Genomic DNA, 23,393 nt, shown 5'->3' on the forward strand with positions numbered 1-23,393 from the left:
GATCACGTGACGTGACGTGCCGCGCGCGCTGCGCTTCCGCGTGACGCCATGTTATGGTGTAATCGCCAGAATGTCGCGTCGAAGCCGAACTAGAACCTGAACCGGAGTTCGGGCCCGAACTCATGCCGCCGGGAAGTCTGTCCTCCTCACGATTCGACTCGCACGTTCCTTTATCATGTGAGTTCCCGGCGGAGCGACGGGAATACTCGACTTGGTGGGAGTTGTGTGGACTTCTGGATCATTTATTTGTTATTGATCTCTCAGTACAAAGGTCACGTGAAGACTCGTTTACTTACTCATAATGCACGAGTCGCGTACTAACGGGGCGGAGTCGCGTACTAACGGGGCGGAGTCGCGTACTAACGGGGCGGAGTCGCGTACTGAAGGGGCGGAGTCGCGTGCTAACGGGGCGGAGTCGCGTACTGAAGGGGCGGAGTCGCGTACTGAAGGGGCGGAGTCGCGTACTGAAGGGGCGGAGTCGCGTACTGAAGGGGCGGAGTCGCGTACTGAAGGGGCGGAGTCGCGTACTGAAGGGGCGGAGTCGCGTGCTGAAGGGGCGGAGTCGCGTGCTGAAGGGGCGGAGTCGCGTGCTGAAGGGGCGGAGTCGCGTGCTAACGGGGCGGAGTCGCGTACGACTCCTCAAGTGTCTCGTTCAACATGTTTGCTGCTGCACCATATGCTCGTCACGTGACCCAAGTGCGGTTGTAAGACCACCAAGGGGTAATGGCAATCAAGTGTATGCACCCACACTGCACAAAATGCCCTAAACCTTAACATGGGATGTGTCATTGTGATTGGGGGGTGGGGGGGGGGGGGTTAAAACCCACCATTCCATTGGTAAAATACCTCCAATGCATAGTAAAACAAGATGTAAGGTTTTTTCATTATAAAGTGTTATTTGGATAAACAAAGCTAATGGTGGTGCAGACAGACGGATCTCAAAGTTTGCTTGCAACAACTCTCCTATCGGGTCACGCTAATCAAATGTGTCACTAATAATAATAATAATAATAATAATAATAATAATAATATCTTTCCCTTGTTTCATCTTAGATAATATGTCTGCCACACCTCGTGGTGATGAGAGGTATCAAATTGAAGTAACTGCTGACTGTATAGATTCAGGCATGTATATAAGCTAAATGGAACTCAAGGAAATGAAGGGTCAAAATTTACATACGTTCTTTGGCATTCCCGGGACACTGAAGTTGGGTTAACGTGCGGGGCATGGTAGGTCTATATATATGGCATGTCCAAAGCATGATAGACACATGTCGTCTATAAATCAAGTTTATATTTATAAATAGGACTTCCGGTTCCGGGTTTGGAGTGACGAGAGGTCTCCTTAGCGGCTCTCTGCTGACGTTCTCAAAGTTAAGTTTCCGGTCGTTATTTGTCCCGTTTTTTAACTGTTTAATTTTCTCACCTACATGTTACTGTGTGTTCCTAGTTCGGTTTTGTTTCAAAAATTGTGCTATTTTGAGAGTTTTTTTTTGTCGACGTTCTTACCGGGTGGTTGAGGCCTTTGCCAAGGCTTGAGGCCGACCGGTTCTCCTCGTGTTCGATCGTTTTTTTTTTCTTTGTTTTTTTCTCCCCATTACCTTCAATTTCTATCTTCCCCACTTCCCTAACGTCCCCCATTCTCCCAACTAATCTCTCTATTTCTTATATCAAAGAAAAATAAATAAAACAACAACAATACGCGAACCTTCTCCCGATTCTGCTGATTCTTCTTCTTCTTATCACGTCTTCTTCTTCCTCTTATGCTTCCTCCTCCTCTTCCTCGATTTTTTTTTTTTTTTTTCTACAACACTTCCATGACCTAATCTTTTGAAAACTCTCTCAAACATAAATAATAATAACAAAAACTATCTTATGCTTCATCTTCCTCTCTCACACATGTGGTACTCTTTACTGTTTCACAATGCACTACTCTTCTGCTATTTTAACAGACTGCTCTCATTTTGACTCTCCTTCATTCCTTGCCTAAAAAATCCAACTGTTACAGCGCTTCTTCTCTCCATTCTCTGAATTCGCCTTTATTGCATCCAGCAAGATTTGTGTTAAATCGCATCTCTGATCTAAAACTTAAAAAAAACCCCAGTTTGCTATGAATGTTCGCTTTCCATCAACCATTCTTTTTTTCCAACTTCAGTACCAACTCACCCCCTCACCCCTCACTCTCACTCTCAAAGCAACCATCACACTCTTCTCCCTCCAAGCCTCTCTCTCACCTCTCTCAAAAATTCCCCCCTCACCTTTCTCCCACCTTTCATCCCCCTCACTCATCCTTCTCAAAGTTGTCCCCCCTCTCATCCACCAAGCTGCCTCCTTCCACTGCCCTCTCACCTCCATCTCCTCACTCCACCTCCTCAAATCCTCAACTGCCTTCTTCCCCCCCCTCTCCCCCAGCACCACAGAGCCTTTTCTCCTCCTCATCCGGCCCCCTCCCCTAGCTATTCTGCAATCCCCCACACTCTCTCAACAACCTCCTTACCTCCCCTCCTCGTCCCTTGTCCTACCCTCCCCCTCCCCCCCCCACCCCTGCACGGAAAGCCTCATCCCCTACCTCTTCATTAAAAGTGTGGACCTCAAATATCCGGGGCCTTCGCTCAAACCTTTCAGATCTTTCCATACAGGCTGCCACTGACAAACCAGACATAATCTGCCGAACAGAAACTTTCCTCTCCCAAGACGTGTCTGACTCCCATGTATCTCTCCCTGGTTACTCCATCCTCCGGTATGACAGACCTGAGCCTCGTCCTGGTGGAGGAGTTGCTCTCTTCATCAAAGACTCTATTCCTCACTCTCCATGCACTGCCCTCACTCCCCCACACCTGCAGGAATACCTCTGGCTACAGCTTCCCCTCCACTCCCACCTCTTGTTTATATGTGTACTGTACTGTCCACCTTACAGTGATGACTCCATCTACACCTCACTATCTGAAAACATGGACCATCTTCTATCCACTCATCCAAACTCTCTCTTCCTATTATGTGGTGACTTCAATTGTCATCATGCCAGTTGGCTGGTTGTGGGCACCTCTCTCACCTGTCATGGCTCTTCAGCAAAAGCTTTCTGCGACTCATTGGGACTGACTCAATTGGTCAATTTCCTGACCCAGATCTCAACCAGTTGTACTCGATCTCTTTTGGATCTGATTTTGACAAATTTCCCTGACAATATCTGCTGTTCTTTCTCCGCTCCAATCGGTTCTTCTGACCACGTCCTTGTCAAAGTGGACATCTCTCTGGCTATTGTCAGAGAACCACCTCACCGCCGTCGAGTCCGGAATTTCACTCAAGCCGACTGGCAGGGTCTCCAAGCAGCCATCAAACTTAGAGTCTGGTCTTCTATCACCACTTTCTCAAACATCAACTCATCCTGGGAATTCTTTCAAAGAAACTTGTTCTCCCTCATGCACAGATTTATCCCCTCTCGTCTTCAGTTGTCTTACCCTTCCTCCCGCCCTTGGTTTACTGAAGATTGTGGTGAGGCAGTTGTCCTGAAGCAACTTGTCTTTGCCTCATGGAAAGCAAACCCAACTGAGGGCAATCTCAGTTCCTTCCATAAAGCTTGGAACAAGTGTGTATCTACCCTCAGGAGAGCCAGAAAACAACATCTTTCTGAGCTCAAGTCTGAACTCTCAAACCTCTCTCCCTCCCCAAAATCCTGGTGGCATTTAATCAAATCTGTTTCTGGTGTATGTTCCCTCTCCATCCCTCCCTTACCTCAAATGGCCGCACTGCTGATACCGCACGTGAAAAAGCTGAATGTCTAAACTCGGTGTTTGCAGCTAAATCTTGTGTCCTAAACCCATCACTTTCTCTACCCACCTTACCCAGTCACACCCAACTGTCCCTGGACTCTGTGTCCTTTTCTCCTGACAAGGTGGAGAGCTTCTTTTCAAACCTCGACTCAGATTTTGCAACCGGTCCAGACGGCATCAGCCCACGTGTCCTCAAAGCCTGCTCTTCTGCTCTTGCTCACCCTCTCTCTGTTCTATTCACCCTCTCATTTGCTCAAGGTCATCTGCCATCTGCTTGGAAATCTGCAAACATCACTGCCCTGCACAAAAAGGTGTAAAAACAGATCCCTGCAACTACAGACCAATCAGCCTTCTCACAATCATCAGCTTGGTTCTGGAATCCATCATTGCTCCAGACATGAAATCCTTCCTCTTCTCCAATGGCTTGATTTCTGATCATCAATTTGGTTTCAGACCAGGTCACTCTTCCCTGGATATGCTGCTTCTGCTCTCCCATCAATGGATGGAGGTCCTCAATGCCAGACAGGAAATCCGAGCCGTATCCCTGGACATATCACATGCTTTTGACACAGTCTGGCACCCTGCCTTGCTCACCAAATTCTCTTCCCATGATATCCAAGGCGATCTCCACTCATGTCTCGCAGACTTCCTCTCCTGTCACAGTCAACGTGTGGCCCTAAATGGAGTTCTTTCATCCCCTCTTCCTGTCCAGGCTCGAGTTCCTCAAGGTAGCGTTCTGGGTCCTGTTCTTTTCCTGGTTTTCATCAATGATCTCTCCGACTCTCTGGAAAATCCTCAATATCTCTTTGCCGATGACTCCACCCTCTGCCGTACCATCTGTCATCCCTCAGACCGGCAAGCAGCAGCTTCTTCGCTCACTGCAGATCTGGATAAAATCACAAACTGGTCCAACACGTGGAACATGTCTTTCAATCCGGACAAATCTCACATTCTCACTATGCCTCTTTGAAAGGACGGTTTAGAAAACCCCCCCATCCACTTTCTCAACAATCCTCTGGAAGGAATCCTTTCTTTCAAGCTTCTGGGTCTCACTATCTGCCATGACCTTTCCTGGGAAAGCCACATTTCAAACCTCGCCTCCGAAGCCAGTCGCCGATTAGGAATCCTCCGTCGTGCAAAGTCCTTCCTCGGCCCTGTTGAGCTCCTAACCACTTACAAAGCTTTTGTCCGTAGCCTGATGGAGTACTGCTCTCCCCTCTGGGCTGGTGCTCCTGCCTCCCACCTTTCTCGGCTTCCCGCTGTAGAAACCAAGGCATTTAGGATCATCGGCATCTCCCGCAATGAAGCTGTGTCTTTGGGCCTCTCACTCAATCACCGCAGGTTGGTCGGTGGTCTTTCTGTCTTCTACCGTCTCCTCTCCAGCCTTGGGCCCCCCCCCTGCTCTCTCTGCGATTTGTCCCCACCACATTTCCACAGGGTGGTCAAGGTCCGCCAACAACCCCCTTCTGGTAAAACTACTAAAATCATGAATCACTGCTCACCTTCACTCTTTCATTCCTCTTTTTTCCCGCCTTTGGAATAAACTCCCTCACTCTATTCTTTCCCATTCTTCCCTCCAGGCCTTCAAAACAGCTGTTCACCACCACCTCTTATCATCCCCCATCCAAATCCTCGATCTTTTCTACCCCCGATAATCCACCCAAGCCCACTTCCTTCAATTCCCCTGCTTTCCTTCCTGAAAGTCCCTGTAATGTCCATCTTCTCTTCCTCATGTTCCCTGTCCCATCCCTCTCCCTTCCACTGATCTCCTAATGTGTCTGTTCCCCACTGTTTTGTCCTTCCCACTCCCGCCCCTCTTGTCTCATGCCCCCTTGCTGTGCGTTGTGTGTTACCTCTCATACGAGCCTCGACAAGGTATACAAAAAAAAACAAAAACAAAAAAAAGAAGTCTTATACGTGACACAAAGTTCATAACAGTTTGTTCAAAACTGAAATATCTCACGGTATCTTTATTTTGAAAACAGAAATCTCGACTTACGGAGGAGCTAAATGACAGAGGGCAACAGGTTCACTGCATCCATAGTTACTCCATCTGATGACTCTTCAGACAAGGATTATTTGCTGTCCTCCCACTCGGTTCTCTCCCTCAATGGAAAAAGTTGGGGGAATGGTAGAACACACATATAAACTAGAAGGGCATTCGGTAGAGTGGAGACTTCTGCCACGCAACGCCAGATCCAGTGGAGCATATTGCACCCAAGAAATTTTAAAATATGCTATATATCATTTTTGGCCCCATCTCTCAATGGTGAAAAATCAATTTAAAAAAAAAATTAAACAATTCACGTATCCGTATCTGGATTTGGATCTTCACCAAAATCGAATCAATTTGTCCTGGTCACACACCTAACCTGTCCACAAAGTTTCGTCTGAATCCATCTTTAACTTTTTGAGATATCGTGCTATATATCATTTTTGGCCCTATTTCTGACGGGTGAAGAATTACTGAAAAATGATAATATCCGGATCCAGATACTCACCAAAATCGAATCGTTTCATCCATGTCACACACCCAACATGTTCACCAAATTTCATCCAAATCCATTCACAACTTTTTGAGATATCCTGCACACAAATAGACAGAGGTGAAAACATAACCTCCATCCATCTTCAGTAGGCAGATGTAGCAATTGGTTGTTGCACAACAAACAAGAACAAGCAATCAGAGATTGCAGATGCTCACCAGTACTTGCTTTTGGGTGCTCTTTGTGTAGTTTTGTGCAGTGTATTTTGTGCGGTGTTTGTGTTTTTGTACCGAACAAGCAAAGATTAACTCAGGAGGAACCTGGATAGGATTTGGGTTTCAGCTGCTACTCCTGTATCCTCAACCCCATTCAGGCACAGCCAAGTGAGCCTTATTTAAAAAAAAAACAAAAACAAAGGAACCCAGATCAAAAAAATTCATAATTTGGGGTGGCAGACCATGTGTCCAATCAGGTTTAAATTTAAAAAATATTCCCCATCACTACTCGGTCATAATTGTGAAGTTTCACGTCGATCGATGAAGCTGTTCAAGAGAAATAATATGTTTCAGAATATTATTCAATTCAATATGGCTGCTGCCAGACCAGATCACCTTTGTGATCATCTTTGTGATCATTGATTATCAATAATAATCAATTATTCGTGAACACCCTGGTGTCCCCAAGGCTTGGGGACCATGTGTGTGAAGTTTCCCCTCGATCTGTCCAGCCGTGCTGGAGAGGATGATGAAAGGTTTAAGGGTAAATCCAATATAGCTGCCAAACCATGTGACCTTTGACATCATAGAGTGGAAACGTTTTCTTCCTCGTGGATAGACGGTCATACCTGTAAAGTTTCACCTGTAAAGTTTCATCTGTTTAACAATCTGTTCAGCCGTTTCGGAGAAGAGGGTTTTTGAAGTTTTTTTTTAACTTTTTTTTATTATTTGGCTTCCAAACAACGTGATGATTTATCCCTAAATGACTCAAAATTTTTCAGAATGATCGGTTGTAGTATTCTACGTACGCGACAATGACATCATAATGAAGACACCTATGGCATCATACAAAAATCAAACTTATTCCCCATGAAGAGTTCTTGCCATGTGCCAAGTTTCAGTTTTTTCCTTGATGCGGTTTTGGAGATGGAGGTCCAAAGTTTTTCCTTTTTTCCAACATGGCTGCTCCACCACGTGACTTATGATGTCATAATTATCATTAAAACATTCTACATGAGTAGTCGCACTCATGGTGAAAAATTTGTGTCGATCCCACGAGCGGTTGCAAAGAAAAACACTCACATGCTGTGCTGACAAACAAACAAACAAACAAACAAGAAAAACACTCACATGCTGTGCCGACAAACAAACAAACAAACAAACAAACAAGAAAAAGATGTCATGCAGCGAACGATACTTGCAAAATGCATCCCCTCTCCAAACGTTCCCATGGATACATCAAATTGTCCATTTCATTAAGATTAAAATTGACAATCTTAATCGAAGTTCAGGTCAATTGAATGAAAATTGATTAGTTTTCAGATTGAAATTGATGATTTTAGAAGTTTGACCTTTTGACCTCAAAAATAGTTTCCAACTTCAGCGATGTACTTTGCAAATACTGCTTTAATATTCAGGTTAATCGGATGAAAATTGATGATTTTTTTTCAGATTAAATTTGATGATTTTAGAAGTTTGACCTTGAGTTGACCTTTGACTTTTTGACCTCAAAAATAGCTTCCAACTTCAGCGATGTACTTTGCAATTGCTGCTTTAATATTCAGGTTAATCGGATGAAAATTGATGATTTTTTTTTTCAGATTAAATTTGATGATTTTAGAAGTTTGGCCTTGAATTGACCTTTGACCTTTTGACCTCAAAAATAGTTGCTTTCCCAATTCAGTGATGCACCATGCAAATCGTCTTCAAATTTCAAGTCGATTGGATGAAAAACGACGATTTTATAACATTGACCTCAAGATGACCTTTGACCTCAAAATCAATAGGCTTCTCAGTTGAGACTACCTCTACAACTTGGTGAAGTTTTGTGAAGATCGGTTTTAAATTGTGACTTGTAGGCGATTGACAGACAGACAGACAGACAGACAGATAGGATATCAAAATCGACTGACCAATGTACTTGAAAAATCTTCGATTTTGCAAGAAACAAACAAACAGATGCAAATGCAATAGCCTCTCCTCTGGTGAGGGTAGCAAAGCAGAAACACTTTATTGGGTCTGTGGTTGGGGGGGCAGGAGCAGGGGCTGTGGAGAAGGGAGTTGTCAACATTTACCACAATATGACCACCAGTATTGTTAAAGCATAGGAGGGAGGGCTCAGGGAAGGAGACAGCCCTTGAGTTGGGATCAGCCTCTCTGACAAAGGTTTCTTTTACACAGGTAACGTCAGGAGATGCACAGGTGACTTGACCAGAAGAGCCCTCTGATGTTAAAGACCCCCAGAGTTGGGGAGGGGGACGAATTGCAGGGGCAGGGGAGTTGGGAGGGTTAGAAGTGCCAGAGTATGAAATGGGGAAGGATAGATAATGGGATAAGGGGAGGGGCTGGTAAATTGAGAGGGGGCCAAAAAGGTGCAGGGAAGAGGGTAGGGGGTATATATGGAAGTTGTTTGTTGGATGCAAGCATTTATATCAACAGCCCAATTTCCAGCACACGATCACAAACCTCGAGGACAGGGTGGAAAAGCGCATTATGAAATGCACAAAGGAAATTTGTGTTGTGTACCTGTGCATATGCTTTTATGCACACATGTTCCCGGCTTAAAGAAAACATCAAATACTGGACGTATAGAAAACGACATCGTTGTGCCCTCTTACTAAACTGCATTGTTGGGGTTATAGTTTGGTCACATGGGAAATGTTGCATTTCAGTCACATTGCACTCACCGCTATACCCTGTCATAAACATGCTGCAGTGTCAAGGATATATACACATCCTGAACAAGTCATGTATGCAACTTTGTGTCATGCATTATGTATGTACAAATCCTGAACATGTGACGCATGTTTCCATATTGCATTGTATGTGCAGCCTGTTATGATATACCTAAGTGCAATTACAGCATCACTAACTTCCAGGCTTTGTCTTCTCCAAGACGTGATGGACTTGCAGTTGAGTGGCATGAAGATGGAGCCTGTGTGGCCACTTTCTGTGGATGAAGGCTATGGCAGCTGGGAGCCACCACAGAGCCTACGTGACCCACCACAGGGTTGGTCATACACCACACCTGGTTGGTTGACTGTGAACCGCACAATTCAGCTTTACAGTTGGTTACTTGTGATTCCCCACGCTGTAGACTTTTTACCTCCAAAGTTATGTTGAACTTAATTTGTGCTTCTTTACCTCTGCCACTGAATGTGGACAGAGGATATATTTTCACCCCTGTCTGTTTGTTTGTCTGTCTCTGAGCAGGATATCTCAAAAGGTTGTGGAAGGATTTGGATTAAATTGGGTGGACATGTTGGGTTTTTTTTTTTTTTGTATACCTTGTCGAGGCTCATATGAAAGCCTGGTGTTGGCGCAGTGGTTAGGGCAGCGGCTTGGGATCCAAAAGGTCCTGAGTTCAAGCCCCGTTGGGCCACTGAATTAATACACCAGGGGGTTGACTCAGCCTGTCATCCTTCCGAGGTCGGCGAAATGAGTACCAGTATACTGGGCCGGTGTATACCCCGGTTAAAATAGGTGTACCATATCCCTGTGTCATAAGAGGCGACCAGGGTTGCGTCAGGAAGGGCATCCGGCGTAAAACATCTGCCAAATCACGATGCGGATCATACGGATGATCCGCTGTGGCGACCCCTAACGGGAGCAGCCGAAAGAAGAAGAAGAAGAAGAAGAAGAAGAAGAAGAAGAAGAAGAAGAAGAAGAAGAATCGAGGCTCGTATGAGAGCAAACACACAACGCACAGCAAGGGGGGCATAGGAAGGACAAAACAGTGGGGAACAGAGACATTAGGAGATCTGTGGAAGGGAGAGGGATGGGGTGGGGAACATGGGGTGTACAAGATGGACACTACAGGGAGTTTCAGGTAGGAAAGCAGGGAATTTGAAGGAGGTGGGTTTGGGGTGGATTAACAGGGGTAGAAAAGATCGAGGATTTGGATGGGGGATGATAAGAGGTGGTGGTGAACAGCTGTTTTGAAGGCCTGGAGGGAAGAATGGGATTGAAGAGAGTGGGAGTTTATTCCAAAGGCAGGAAAAAAAGAGGAATGAAAGGGTGAAGGTGAGCAGTGATTCTTGATTTTGGTAGTTTTACCAGAAGGGCATTGTTGGCAGACGTGGAGCGCCCTGCAGAAATATGGAGGGGACAAATCACAGACAGAGCAGGGGAGGGGGTGGGGGGGCAAGACTGAAGAGGAGACGGAAGAAGACAAAAAGACCACCGACCTGCCTGCGGTGAGAGATTGAGAGGCCCAAAGACTCAGCCTCATCGTGGGAGACACCAATGATTCAAAAAGCCTTCGTTTCCATAGCGTGAAGCCAAGAAAAGTGGGAGGCAGGAGCACCAGCCCAGAGGGGAGAGCAGTACTCCATCAGGCTGCGGATGAAAGCTTTGTATGTGGTCACGAGCTCAGGTGGGCCAAGGAAGGACTTTGCACGATGGAGAATTCCCAGTCGGCGACTGGCTTTGGAGGCCAGGTTGGAAATGTGTCTTTCCCAGGAAAGATCATGGCAGATAGTCACACCCAGAAGCTTGCAAAGAAGGACTTCTTCGAGAAGATTGTTGAGAAAGTAGATGGGGGAGGGGATTCTAAATGCTCCTTTTGGAGAGACATAGTGAGAGTGTGAGATTTGTCCGGATTGAAAGAAATGTTCCACGTGTTGGACCAGTTTGTGATTTTACCCAGATCTGCAGAGAGCGAAGAAGCTGCTGCATGCCGGTCTGAGGGATGACAGTTGGTACGGCAGAGGGTGGAGTCATCAGCAAAGAGATAAAGAGGATTTTCCCGAGAGTTGGAGAGATCGTTGATGAAAACTAGAAAAAGAACAGGGGCCAGAATGCTACCTTGAGGAACTCAAGTCTGGACAGGAAGAGGGGATGAGAGAACTCCATTTAGGGCCACACGTTGACTGCGACAGGAGAAGAAGTCTGCGAACCATGAGTGGAGATGGCCTTGGATACCATGGGAAGAGAGTTTGGTGAGTAGGGCAGGGTGCCAGACTGTCAAAAGCACGTGATATGTCCAGGGATACGGCTCGGATTTCCTGTCTGGCATTGAGGACCTCCATCCATTGTTGGGAGAGCAGAAGAAGCATATCCAGGGTAGAGTGACCTGGTCTGAAACCAAATTGATGATCAGAAATCAAGCCATTGGAGAAGAGGAAGGATTTAATGTCTGAAGCGATGATGGATTCCATAACCTTGCTGATGATTGGGAGAAGGCTGATTGGTCTGTAGTTGCAGGGATCTGTTTTTGCACCTTTTTATGCAGGGCGGTAATGTTTGCTGATTTCCAAGCAGATGGCAGATGACCTTGAGCAAATGAGAGGGTGAATAGAACAGAGAGAGGGTGAGCAAGAGCAGTGGAGCAGGTTTTTAGGACACGTGGGCTGATGCCGTTTGGACCGGTTGCAGAATCTGAGTTGAGGTTTGACAGCAAGCTCTCCACCTTGTCAGGAGAAAAGGACACAGAGTCCAGGGACAGTTGGGTACGACTGGGTAAGGTGGGTACAGAAAGCGATGGGTTTCGGACACAAGATTTCGATGCAAACACCGAGTTTAAGCATTCAGCCTTTTCACGTGCGGTATCAGCAGTGCGGCCATTTGAGGTAAGGGAGGGGATGGAGGGGGAACAAACACCAGAAACAGATTTGGTTAGACACCAACAGGATTTTGAGGAGGGAGAGAGGTTTGAGAGTTCAGACTTGGGATGAGAAAGATGTTGTTTTCTGGCTCACCTGAGGGTAGATACTCACTTGTTCCGAGCTTTATGGAAGGAACTGAGATTACTCTCAGTTGGGTTTGCTTTCCATGAGGCAAAGGCAAGTTGTTTCAGGACAACTGCCTCGCCACAAGCTTCAGTGTACCATGGGTGGGAGGAACGATAGGACAACTGAAGATGAGAGGGGATAAATCTGTGCACGAGGAAAAGCAAGTTTCTTTGAAAGAATTCCCAGGATAAGTTGATGTTGGAGAAGGTAGCGATGGGAGACCTGTCTAGAAGTTAAATTTATTCGATTTTGGTGAAAATCCGGATCCCAATTCCATAAACTTTTGATTTTTAAATTAATTCTTCACCATTGAGAGATGGGGCCAAAAACGATACGTAGCAGATTTCAAAAAGTTACGGACGGATTATAATTATGACAAAACTTGGTGGATGAGTTCGGGAGGTGACAAGAACAAGCTGATTTGATTTCAGTTAAGGTCCAGATGCAGATCCGGCCTTTCAGTGGAATACAAAACATAAACTGTTCAGCCTGGCGGAGGTATGCACTCGACAGAGTGCTGGTGTAGTCTTTTTAATGCGTCTAAGCTGTCAGGCATGACATTTCAACCTGGGATCCCAGCAACATAACCTGTGAGCTCGGGAGGAGCAAACAGGCCCACGTGAAATAGTTATTCTCTCAGGCCCTTGTTATTGTTTTTAAAAGTCCATTGATTTGTTCATTTATTACATCCGCCACCAAAGGTGGACAGAGGTTGTGCTTTCACCCCTCTGTCTGTCTTATTTGTTTGTGAGCAGGATAATCAAGTTATGGATGGATTTGGATGAAACTTTATGGACTGGTTCGGTGTGTTCCAATGACTATTCGATTTTGGTGACGATCCGGATCTGGATACGAGAATTACATTTTTTTTTTTTTATGTGATTCTTCACCATTGAGAGATAAGTCCAAAAATGATACATTGCACAATATTTCAAAATGTTGTCGACGGATTCGGCCGACACATGGCGAACAGGTTTGGTGTGTGTGACAATGACGAATTGATTCAATTTTGGTGAAGATCCGGATCCGGCCTTTCAGCGGGAAAACAAGTCGTAAATTGTTCAGTCTGGCGGAGGTATGTGCTCTATAAAGTGCAGTTCTACTTTATCACTTGACTGCTTGTTGCATCATTTATAATTGTGTGTCTGTGCCACTGACACAGCACCCCCCCCCCCCTGTAGGGTAGGGGCAGTTAATTGGCCGTGATACCATCACACAGTGACTTGCTCTTGGGGAAGAAACATTAGGATATTAATCATCGACCAGCAAATCCTGGGAGATAGGACCCCGGATTAACCACCCATGCGACAAGCAGTACATTTATTGATGGAACTTCCTGCCTGGGAAGTAGTGGAGTGATGGTTTGTAGCTGTGTTGGGTAGACAGCTCAAAGGCGAGTGTGCCATCTGTGAGTTGTATTGTCAGCCCATAGCACACTGATGTTTCCTAATGTTCTTGTCCTCCATATGTATTTATGCATAAGCTTCTCCTTAATTGTAAGACCATATTAAAAAAAGAAAATTGTCAATTTGTGAAGGCTGCAACTTTGGCTTTGTTCCACTACCACTGATACCAAGTCAGTTGATGAAATTTAATGGTTGTGGACCATTCATACTTCCTTTGTTGAAACGCAAAGGTATTTATTTATGCAATGTCTGTGTCTTATTGCAGACATGGTTTTGGATGAAACCGATGTGGATCAGCACGTTGAGACTGAAATTTTCCACTGTCCTTCACCATCTTGGCTTGGAAAAACTGAAGGTAATCCAAATGTTGCTTGGATTCAATTGTCCAAACCAATACCGCCAGAGTTTCTTGAACTTTTCCTATCTCACAGGGTCTTTGCACACCTTACTTGCATCCAATATGTCCAACCTCCTGGCTAATGTCCAATGTGCCAAACACGCGACCTCTCCCCTACCCCACCCACCCCGGCTTCCAAATGCGCCTAATGTCCTGTGTGTCCAACATCCTGTCCCCCGCCCCCGGATTCCGGCCGGTACCTAGCAAGTCTGCCGTTGTATCCTGCTCGTGATCATCGTGCTCGCCGTTCCCTGAGTATCAATCATTCCACCCTGATGGTGCCCTGCATTCCCTTCGTACCTTTCCAGTCTCCTGTGCTCTCCTTTGCACACCAAGTCTCTGACATCTATTTTACTTTCACTCTCATGTTGTCGTTTTGTGATTTGAAACACTGTTTGTGCAAAGTACGTACCAAAGAACCTTATGTTCGATCAAACGTGAATGAATGTGGCCATTTCAATGGAGCTCCTGTTCCACTTCCAGAGGAAGGCAGTTGATTTACAGAAGAAGATTGTGACACGTGATGAGACCTACAGTGCCTCGAGAAAGTCTACACCCCGTTTCGAAATGTTCACCTTTTGTTGCCTGATTGTCTGGAATGAAATTGCATTAAATCAGACTTTTTTTTTTCCACCTTTATTTACATATCATAACCCACAACTTCCAAGTGGAAAACAAATTCTATAAATTTCAGAAAATGAATTAAAAATACAAAACTAGAATATCTTGGTTGGATAAGTGTCCACCCCCCATATACGAGGTCCGTCTAAAAAGTAACGGGACTGACTTCACAGAAATTTTATTCCAAAAAATATATTTAAATCACAGCTTGTCCCCTTCAAATTAGTTTCCCTCCAGTCTCACACGCTTGTCCATCCTCTTCTTCCAAGCTTCGATGCACCCCCGGAAGGCTTATTCTGGAATCCTCTGGAGCTCCGTTGTCACGGCCCTCTTGATGGCCTCCACATCAGGAAATCGGGTCCCCTTGATCACCCCCTTGAGCTTGGGGAAGAGGAAAAAATCACAAGGCACCAAGTCTGGCGAATACGGGGGTTGCTCCAGAGTTGGCACGTTCCTCTCCGCCAGAAACTTTCGGATGCTCAGGGCACTGTGAGCAGGGGCGTTATCATGGTGGAGCACCCAGGCATTGTTCTCCCACAGATCCCTCCTCTTGTCCCGGAATGATCTCATGAGGCGCCAGAGGATCTCTTTGTCCACGTATTGATTCACTGTTTGACCCTGTGGTAGAAACTCGAAGTGGACGATGCCCTTGATGTCAAAAAATGCAATGAGCATCACCTTGACCTTCGACTTCGACATCCTTGCTTTCTTTGGTCTTGGTGATGCCGGACTTTTCCACTGACGACTCTGCCGTTTGGTCTCAGGATCGTATTTGAATATCCACGATTCATCGCCAGTAATGGCTCTCCCAAGCAGGTCTGGGTCGTCCTCGAGGCACTCGATAATGTCTTCACAGACAGTGACTCTTTGCTGTTTCTGGTCCTCGGACAACAGCTTGGGGACCATCTTTGCGCACACCTTGCGCATTTCGAGATTTCCAGTGATGATGCTCCAGACAGTGTCCTTGTTGATGGAAAGTTCCTCAACAATCATCCATACCGTGAGTCGATAATCTTCTGGAATGTTATATAGTTGACCAGCAATATATCGTATATATTGCTGGAATGTTGCGAAAGACTGTGACACAACTCGTTCATTCAAGTTGTGTAAGTGGATCACACAGCAGGCTCAGTCCCGTTACTTTTTAGATGGACCTCGCAATAGCAATTGTAAGCTAGAAGAGCACTTGGTCGAGCGCGTACCTCCACCACGCAATGGCTGATCCACAAGAACATATCCGATCCAATACATTTTTCAAATATAATGCTATATATAGTTTTTGGCCTGATCTCTCAATGGTGAAGAATCACTTTAAAAATTGAAAAACTCTCGTATCCGGATTCGGATCTTCACCAAAATCGAATCAATTCATCCTTGCCACACACTCAATCTGTCACCAAGTGTTGTCCGAATCCGTCCACAAGTTTTTGAGATATCGTGCTATATATTGGTTTTGCCCTATCTCTCAATGGTGAAGAATCATTTAAAAAATTCTCGTAGCCGGATCTGGATCCACACCAAAATCTAATCAGTTTGTCCTTGATACACGTCGTGGGGCAACTTAGCTAAATATAGCATTACAATTGTGCGTTTTGTGAGGAAAGCACTAAATTTGGCACACTAGTAGCCTAACATATTATGAACAGATTTGGATATTGGGCCATCTCAAAATTTTTGATGGCAGTGGAAAATGGCTGCCACAGCCATCAGCGGCTGAATTTGAGTTGGCCCGATATCCAAATCTGTTCATAATATGTTCGGCTACTAGTGTGCCAAATTTAGTGCTTTCCTCACAAAATGCACAATTGTTATGCTAAGTTGCCCCACTAACACTCAAACTGTCCACAAAATTTCATCCAAATCCATCCACAACTTTTTGAGATATCCTGCATACACACACACACACACACACACACACACACACACACACACACACACACACACACACACACACACACACACACACACACACACAAACAAAAAAGAATAAGATGTACAGAGTGCAATACTTACAAAATCCATTAAACAAATTTGACCTCAGAAATAATTGGTGGTTGAATTCAATGACCAAATACGCAGCAACTCGTCAAATTTCAAGTGAATCGGATGAAAATTGACAATTTTAGAAACTCGGCCTATTTTGATCTTTTGGCCAATGTGGACCTCCAAAACAATTGGTGGTTGAATTCAGTGACCGAAAATATATATCCTCTTCAAATTTCAAGTCAATCGGATGAAAATTGAAGATTTTAGAAAAACCACCGTAGTTGTTGACCTTGGGCCTATTTTGACCTTTTGGTCTATATTGACCTCAGAAATAATTGGCTGCTTGAATTCATTGACTTGAAATATGAATCCTCTTTAAATTCACCATGAACCTGCCTAGATCAGGCTATCCCTCCAAACTGGATGACCAAGCAAGGAAGAGACTGATCAGAGAGGCCACCAAGAGGCCAATGGCAACTTTGAAAGAGCTACTACATGCCTTTATGGCAAAGACTGGTCACTGTGTGCATGTGACAACGATATCCCAAGCACTCCTCAAGTCTGGCCTGTACGGTGGGGTGGCAAGAAGGAAGCCATTGCTCAAAAAAGCCCACCTTGAGTCCTGTTTGAGATATGCAAAAAACCACTCAGGAGATTCTGAAGCCATGTGATAAAAAGTTTTGTGGTCCGACAAAACCAAGATGGAACTCTTTGCTGAAATGCAAAACGTTACATTTGTCGCAAACCCAACACAGCACGTCACCCAAAGAACACCATCCCTATTGTGAATCATTTGGGTGGCAGCATCATGTTATGGGGATGCTTCTCATCAACAGGGACTGGAGCACTTGTCAGGATTGAAGGGAAAATGGACGGTGCTAACTACAGAAAAATCTTAGAGGAAAACCTGCTGCCCTCTGCATGAAAGATGAAACCGGGACAGAAGTTCACCTTTCAGCATGACAACGACCCAAAGCACACAGCCAAACGTCCACTGGAGTAGCTAAGGAACAAAAAGATAAATATATTTGAGTGGCCCGGTCAGAGGCTCAACTTAAATCCAGTCAAAAATCTGTGGCAAGATTTGAAGATTGCTGTCCATCAAAGCTCTCCACGCAACTTGACTGAGCCGCAAAGTTGCGAGAGACCGATCCCAATAGACTCACAGCTGTCATTGCTGTCAAAGGTGCTTCCACCAAGTATTAACTCAAGGGGGTGCACACTTATCCAACCAAGATATTGCAGTTTTGTATTTTTAATTAATTTTCTGAAATTGTAAATTATGTCCAATACAATTTGGACTTGTCACCTTGAAACTTTGACTGTTTGGACCACTCGAAGAACAATGGAGTAGTATTAAATTTACCAAATCCTGAAATGGCTGCATACCTGTCCCATGGATTTATACGGCGATGGCACCAAGGCACTTCCACATTGATGGGACAAGTGTGTAGCAAGTGAATAGTTTGAGAAATAGGTGACTTTTCAGACCACACCATGCACCTTTTGATTTTCTCGAATGAAATGTGCACGTCAACCTTGAATGAGCCTCGTAGCAATAATATTATAATCTTCGTTCTCTTTTTTTTTTTCAGGTTTCATCTCTGCAGTGAAAGAAGAGAGACCTACAACTCATTCAGAGGTGCTAGAAAATGATCAGACGTACCAGGTTCAAGAAAGTTCAGCAATCAAGTTGGAGAACTCCAATGGGTTGCTTTTTGCTGAGGAAAATGGCATGGAGCTGAACGTACGTGATTTTCGGGTACAAGGAGATGGTGTTGCTGATTGTGAACCTCCGATATGTCGTGATACAGAGCGACGTAATGCTTGGTATCAGTCACGTGGGACTCAGACCTGGAGTTGGGATTTTTGTGAAAATGCAGGGAAATGTATCACGTTGCCAGTGGCACTATGCCAGACTGATGTGATTGTCACTGCTGGAACAAAGAAGGAGGTCAATGGCCACCTGGAACCAAAAGAGAAAAGAAAGGATCCATTGTTTGTGGTGTCCAAACCAACACCATTCTTTCAGACGGGAGCTCCTAGCCTGCAGAAATCTCAGGACTCAGATCCCCAAACTGCCTCTGTGCCCATCGGTGTGGCACATGGTCACCCAATTACTTCTCCCGGACGCCAAAGGCAGCCCATCCATAAAGGGTACCAATGTAAAGAGTGTGGAAAGTTATGTGCTGATCCAAAATCTCTCAAGTGTCACTATCGGATCCACACGGGCGAGAGGCCATACCTGTGCCGCGACTGTGGTAAAGCGTTCACGCAGCAGGCTAACCTGGATTGTCATCGTCGTACCCACACAGGTGAAAAGCCTTACCAGTGCATGGTCTGCAGTAAGGCCTTCACACAACAAGCACACTTAACTCGCCACCTCTTGGTCCATACAGGGGAGAAGCCCTACCAGTGCATGGAGTGCGGGAAGGCGTTTGCGCATGTCAAGTCTCTTGACTGCCATAGACGCACCCACACTGGTGAGAGACCTTACTGTTGTGGAGACTGCGGTAAAACATTCACACAAGCACCACAGTTGGAGTGCCACCGTCGTACTCATACGGGAGAGCGCCCTTTCCAGTGCACTTCTTGTGGTAAAGCATTTGCTCAGCAAGCACACCTGAAACGACACTTATTAACTCATACTGGGGAGAGGCCATACCAGTGTATGGATTGTGGGAAGGCCTTCGGGCACATGAAGTCCCTAGAATGCCATCGACGTACTCATACGGGTGAGAAGCCCTACCTGTGCCGGGACTGTGGTAAAGCATTTACACAGCAGGCCAACCTGGTGTGCCACCGTCGCACTCATACGGGGGAAAAACCTTATCAGTGTATCGATTGTGGAAAGGCATTTGCACAGCTGGCACACCTGCAACGACACCTGCTGATCCACACGGGAGAGAAGCCCTTCCCTTGCTTGGTCTGTGGCAAGGCGTTTGCTCGGCAGGCGCATCTGGAGAGACACATGCTCACCCACACGACCGCGGCAGCCATTCCGCAATCTTGCACCAAAGCTTTTCTCATCGAGGCCATGGAGCCTGAACTGAGCATGAAAATCTTATGATAATTATAATGATATGACTTCCTTTACAACGAACTTCAATGCAGGAGGAGGCCATGAGGCCCTTAAAGTGTGCACGGTGGTTGCCAACATATGGTTGTTCGTCCGTGTTCTTATTGTGTTGTTACCTAGCGTGCGTAGCGCAAAATGGAGTTCAGCAATTGGTTCACTCTGTCTGTCTGTTCTACGGACATCAGTTTTTGATCGAGGAAGTACTTTATTCGAATTGAATTTTGTACTTTGTATTTTGAACACTGCAGAGCACAAGTTGGAACATGAATCGGAACATGAATTTGCAGTTTAGCAGTACATTGATTGTCTCTGAATTTGGCAAATGGAATGGAATCTCGTGCAGAGAGGAGTGATGTAATTTTTTTTTATTATTCTGTCTGCTTGTCTGGCAAGTCAAGCAAAATTGAAAGTCATTCCAAACAGAAAACTTACTGTTTTTCAGCACGTCTAAAGGAAACAAACAAAAGGCATGAAGAAGTGATTTAGTGTGTTAAATAAGGTGGTGTAAAAGACTGTGCACCAACAGCGTTAAAGTTGCAAAAAAAATTTTCCCGCCGGCCCTTAAAACATTTATTTTATATTTCAATTGGATTATATATTTGAACTGTGGAACACAAATTACCTTGTCACTTTCAAAAACCTCCAGTTTAGCAGTACTTGGACAAAATATTATGCCATTTTCCACCATCTCGACCAATCAAATTTTCCGCTCACTCTCAGTGTTGGGGGAATATCGAGATTCAGACAAAATTGCGGCTCGTAGGGAATGCAGATCGTGCTCGGGAACGCAAGGCAAGAGTTGAAAAGACCCACCCCACGCCATTTTTCTTTAGACTGCACGGAGTAAGGTGCTCTATGATGAACTCTGTCGTTTCTCATTTGTAAAGATTAATCATCTCTTTTTGGTTGTAGAATATTTGTACATGATTTGTAACCATTTTTATTATTACACTTGAAGGATGTATAGTTTGTCTACGATCATAAATAAATTTTTATACCGTTGCCTAACATTTGTATCAGAATTTTCAACTCTGGTTTAGACGACACTTTGTCGGCACTTCCTGTTGTGTTGACTCCTGAATCTGTGCCTGTCCTCGGGTGTACTACGATGGATTGAGACGAGTGTTTTGCTTCTCTGGTCTCTCATTTTATTTTATTTTATTTTCCCACAAAGATTTGTGCTCGGCTCACTTCCGCCTAAAATGTAGCATGAGCGAAACTATCTTACGAACACTTGATGGGGTCGACCAGATTATGTTGGTGATGCTGACATTCCTAATGGTGCTGAATGTCATTCCTATTCCTGATGGTGCTGAATGTCATTCCTGTTTCCAGGAAGATACTGATGGTCCTGATGACACTCCATCAACACATTGGTATCTCATTTATGCAGTGCTGGCAATATGTAGCAACTTTGAGAAGTTTGTTTGTGACTTTGCACTCGACTGGCTATCATTGTGTTATTTTGTTTGTTCTTCGATGAGGAATTAAAATTATCAGAAAATCTTCATTCAAAAGTAAATAAACTGTTTTATTTTGATGAACGAAGTATTTTCCTGGCCTTTGAATACAAGGCATTTTCACATAGCTCTTCGGTTTGGATGAGACGCTTGCACCATTCAATTAACCTTATATGCTGTACTCGTACTTGACCATCATTGATATCTTTGACACCTGACCGAGGCTCGGTTTGAACACTGCTTGTCCACGAGCTCAATATAGTAAATCAAAGCCAGTTTTCCCTCAGTTTGTGCACTTGTATGAGCAGGAGCTTGAAAAACTTTTTTCTTGTTCTTCTTACAATATACTTTTACATGAATTACAAGATGGAAGGACGATGGACAAAACACAGTACTGCATGTATTTGAATTTGAGATCACAAGCATCATCATATGTTTTGCTCAGATGGGAAATCCATCCATCCATCCATCCATTGGGACCATACTCTGTGCAGAGCGTTGATGCTGCCGAAGTAAGTCTCCTTGGCTATTGGGCACAATCCTGGATGGGTCACCACTTCGACACAGGATACCAGCAAGCTAGTATTCATTTTGCTGACCTCGGAAGGATGACAGGTAGAGTCAACCCCACCTGGTATTAATTCAACAGCCGAGTGGGATTTGAACTCGGCATCCCAAGTCCACCACCCTAACTATTAAGCCAACACCAGGCATAATGGGAATATGAAACACCTAAACCCAAAGGATATATGCCGGTATAAGCTAAACTGCTTCTGGAAGGTGGTTTTGATCTATTGTAAAACTTTACCTGGTAGAATTAGGTTACAACTAGTCTAACTGGTAGCTTGAGGCCTGGTGCTGGCTTAATGGTTAAGGTGGCTGGCTTAAGATCCTTGGGTCTTGAGTTCAAGCCCCTACCAGGCTGTTGAATTAACACCAGGTAGGGTTGACTCAGCCGGTCATCCTTCTGAGGTTGGCAATACAAGTACCAGCTTACTGGTGTAATATCCAGTTGAGGTAACCTGCGTCGGAGTGGCGACCTGTCCAAGACCGTACTCTTTGCCAATGAAACTGCCCTGGCAGCCCTTCACGAAAGGAATGGTGTTATTATTATTAACTGGAAGCTTGGCAACCCCACTTATTGTATTCAACTTGCTACAAGTTGAACATACACTTGAGGGGGAAAAATGGATTTGATACACAAACATTTTACATACAAGGAGGCAACCTGTTTCCAGTTAACATGAGGGCGTGAGAGAGTTAAGACTTTTACATATATTGCAAGCACGGAAGAAACGCTGTGCACGGGCGCTTGCTTCATCGTTTGTTCGATGTGACAACCGATAGGTTTATTTGCTGTGTAATGTGAACCCAGATTACATTGAAAATTGGCGAACACCATTGTACTCCAAATGTGGTGTCCTTGTTGGTAACGATCTGCATTTGAAAGCAGTTCTTCATGGTGTGGCTTGAATAAGGATGTACCACATGAGAAGTTGTGATGTGTGAGCTGTCTATTAAGAAAGGTCTATCCTCTGAAAATGTTTGTCTTCATCACATCGTTAAAACTAGTCAAACGAGAGGAGAAAATCATATGGCTCACTGAACGACATGCCATGATGTGCGGATTTTAAGCCGTCTCATCTGTGGGATGAGATATCACAGCTTAGTATAATATTCACCATCTGTCCGTCTGTCTGTTCTCAGGTACCGCAAAAACGGCTGAATCGATCTGAATGGTGTTATTTGGCATGACTGGGTCTTGAATTCAAAACCTTAAGATGCTAGGTCAGAAACCTTAACCGTTAAGCCAACACCAAACTTAATAAAGATGTATGTACAGACTTTAATATTTCTGGAAATTCATTAATTGATATGTTTATTCTGGTTATGATTGAATAATATTGCTTCTTTCACAGGGAGTGGTGGACCTCCCTGGGTGTACGTTTACACACGTGTTCATTAAAGGCAAACTGGCACATCCTGCATGCTATCTGGTGTAGCTACATGCATGAAGTCTGGAAATAAAATTTAGTTCTGGCCGTATATTGTTCCATTGGCCTGGGCTTCCCTCTCTACTTATTTCATGATTATGGATTCGGATTCCTCCAAATTATTTCCCACAATGGACCATGCTTTCCTGTGGACCAAAGATCCTCTCTCGTGAAAATTGATCTAACCTTAAAGCATGCTGGAATACACTGTACATTAGGCTGTGATGTAGGTATATAAAGCCGTATG

At 44.8% G+C, this 23,393-nt stretch overlaps 1 protein-coding gene across 4 annotated transcripts; it reads left to right on the forward strand.

The window, feature by feature from the left end:
• LOC147034450 (uncharacterized) lies at positions 1–21,236 on the forward strand. 4 transcript variants are annotated; one of them, XM_085883560.1, is made up of 4 exons: positions 2–177; positions 9,368–9,502; positions 13,875–13,964; positions 18,209–21,236. In XM_085883560.1, the coding sequence occupies exons 1-4, from the start codon at positions 123–125 to the stop codon at positions 19,681–19,683; spliced, it is 1,755 nt and encodes a 584-aa protein (XP_085739686.1). In that variant the 5' UTR covers positions 2–122; the 3' UTR covers positions 19,684–21,236. The 4 variants fall into 4 exon arrangements, with proteins under 4 accessions (XP_085739701.1, XP_085739686.1, XP_085739693.1 ...); XM_085883567.1 differs by having other exon boundaries at positions 3–177; positions 9,368–9,481; XM_085883572.1 differs by having other exon boundaries at positions 24–177; positions 9,351–9,502.
• The last annotated feature ends 2,157 nt before the right edge of the window (positions 21,237–23,393 follow it).

Source organism: Eptatretus burgeri, chromosome 1 (genome assembly GCF_056783735.1).
Source record: "Eptatretus burgeri isolate ZD-2024b chromosome 1, Ebu_testis_v1, whole genome shotgun sequence".
Lineage (NCBI taxonomy): Eukaryota > Metazoa > Chordata > Myxini > Myxiniformes > Myxinidae > Eptatretus > Eptatretus burgeri.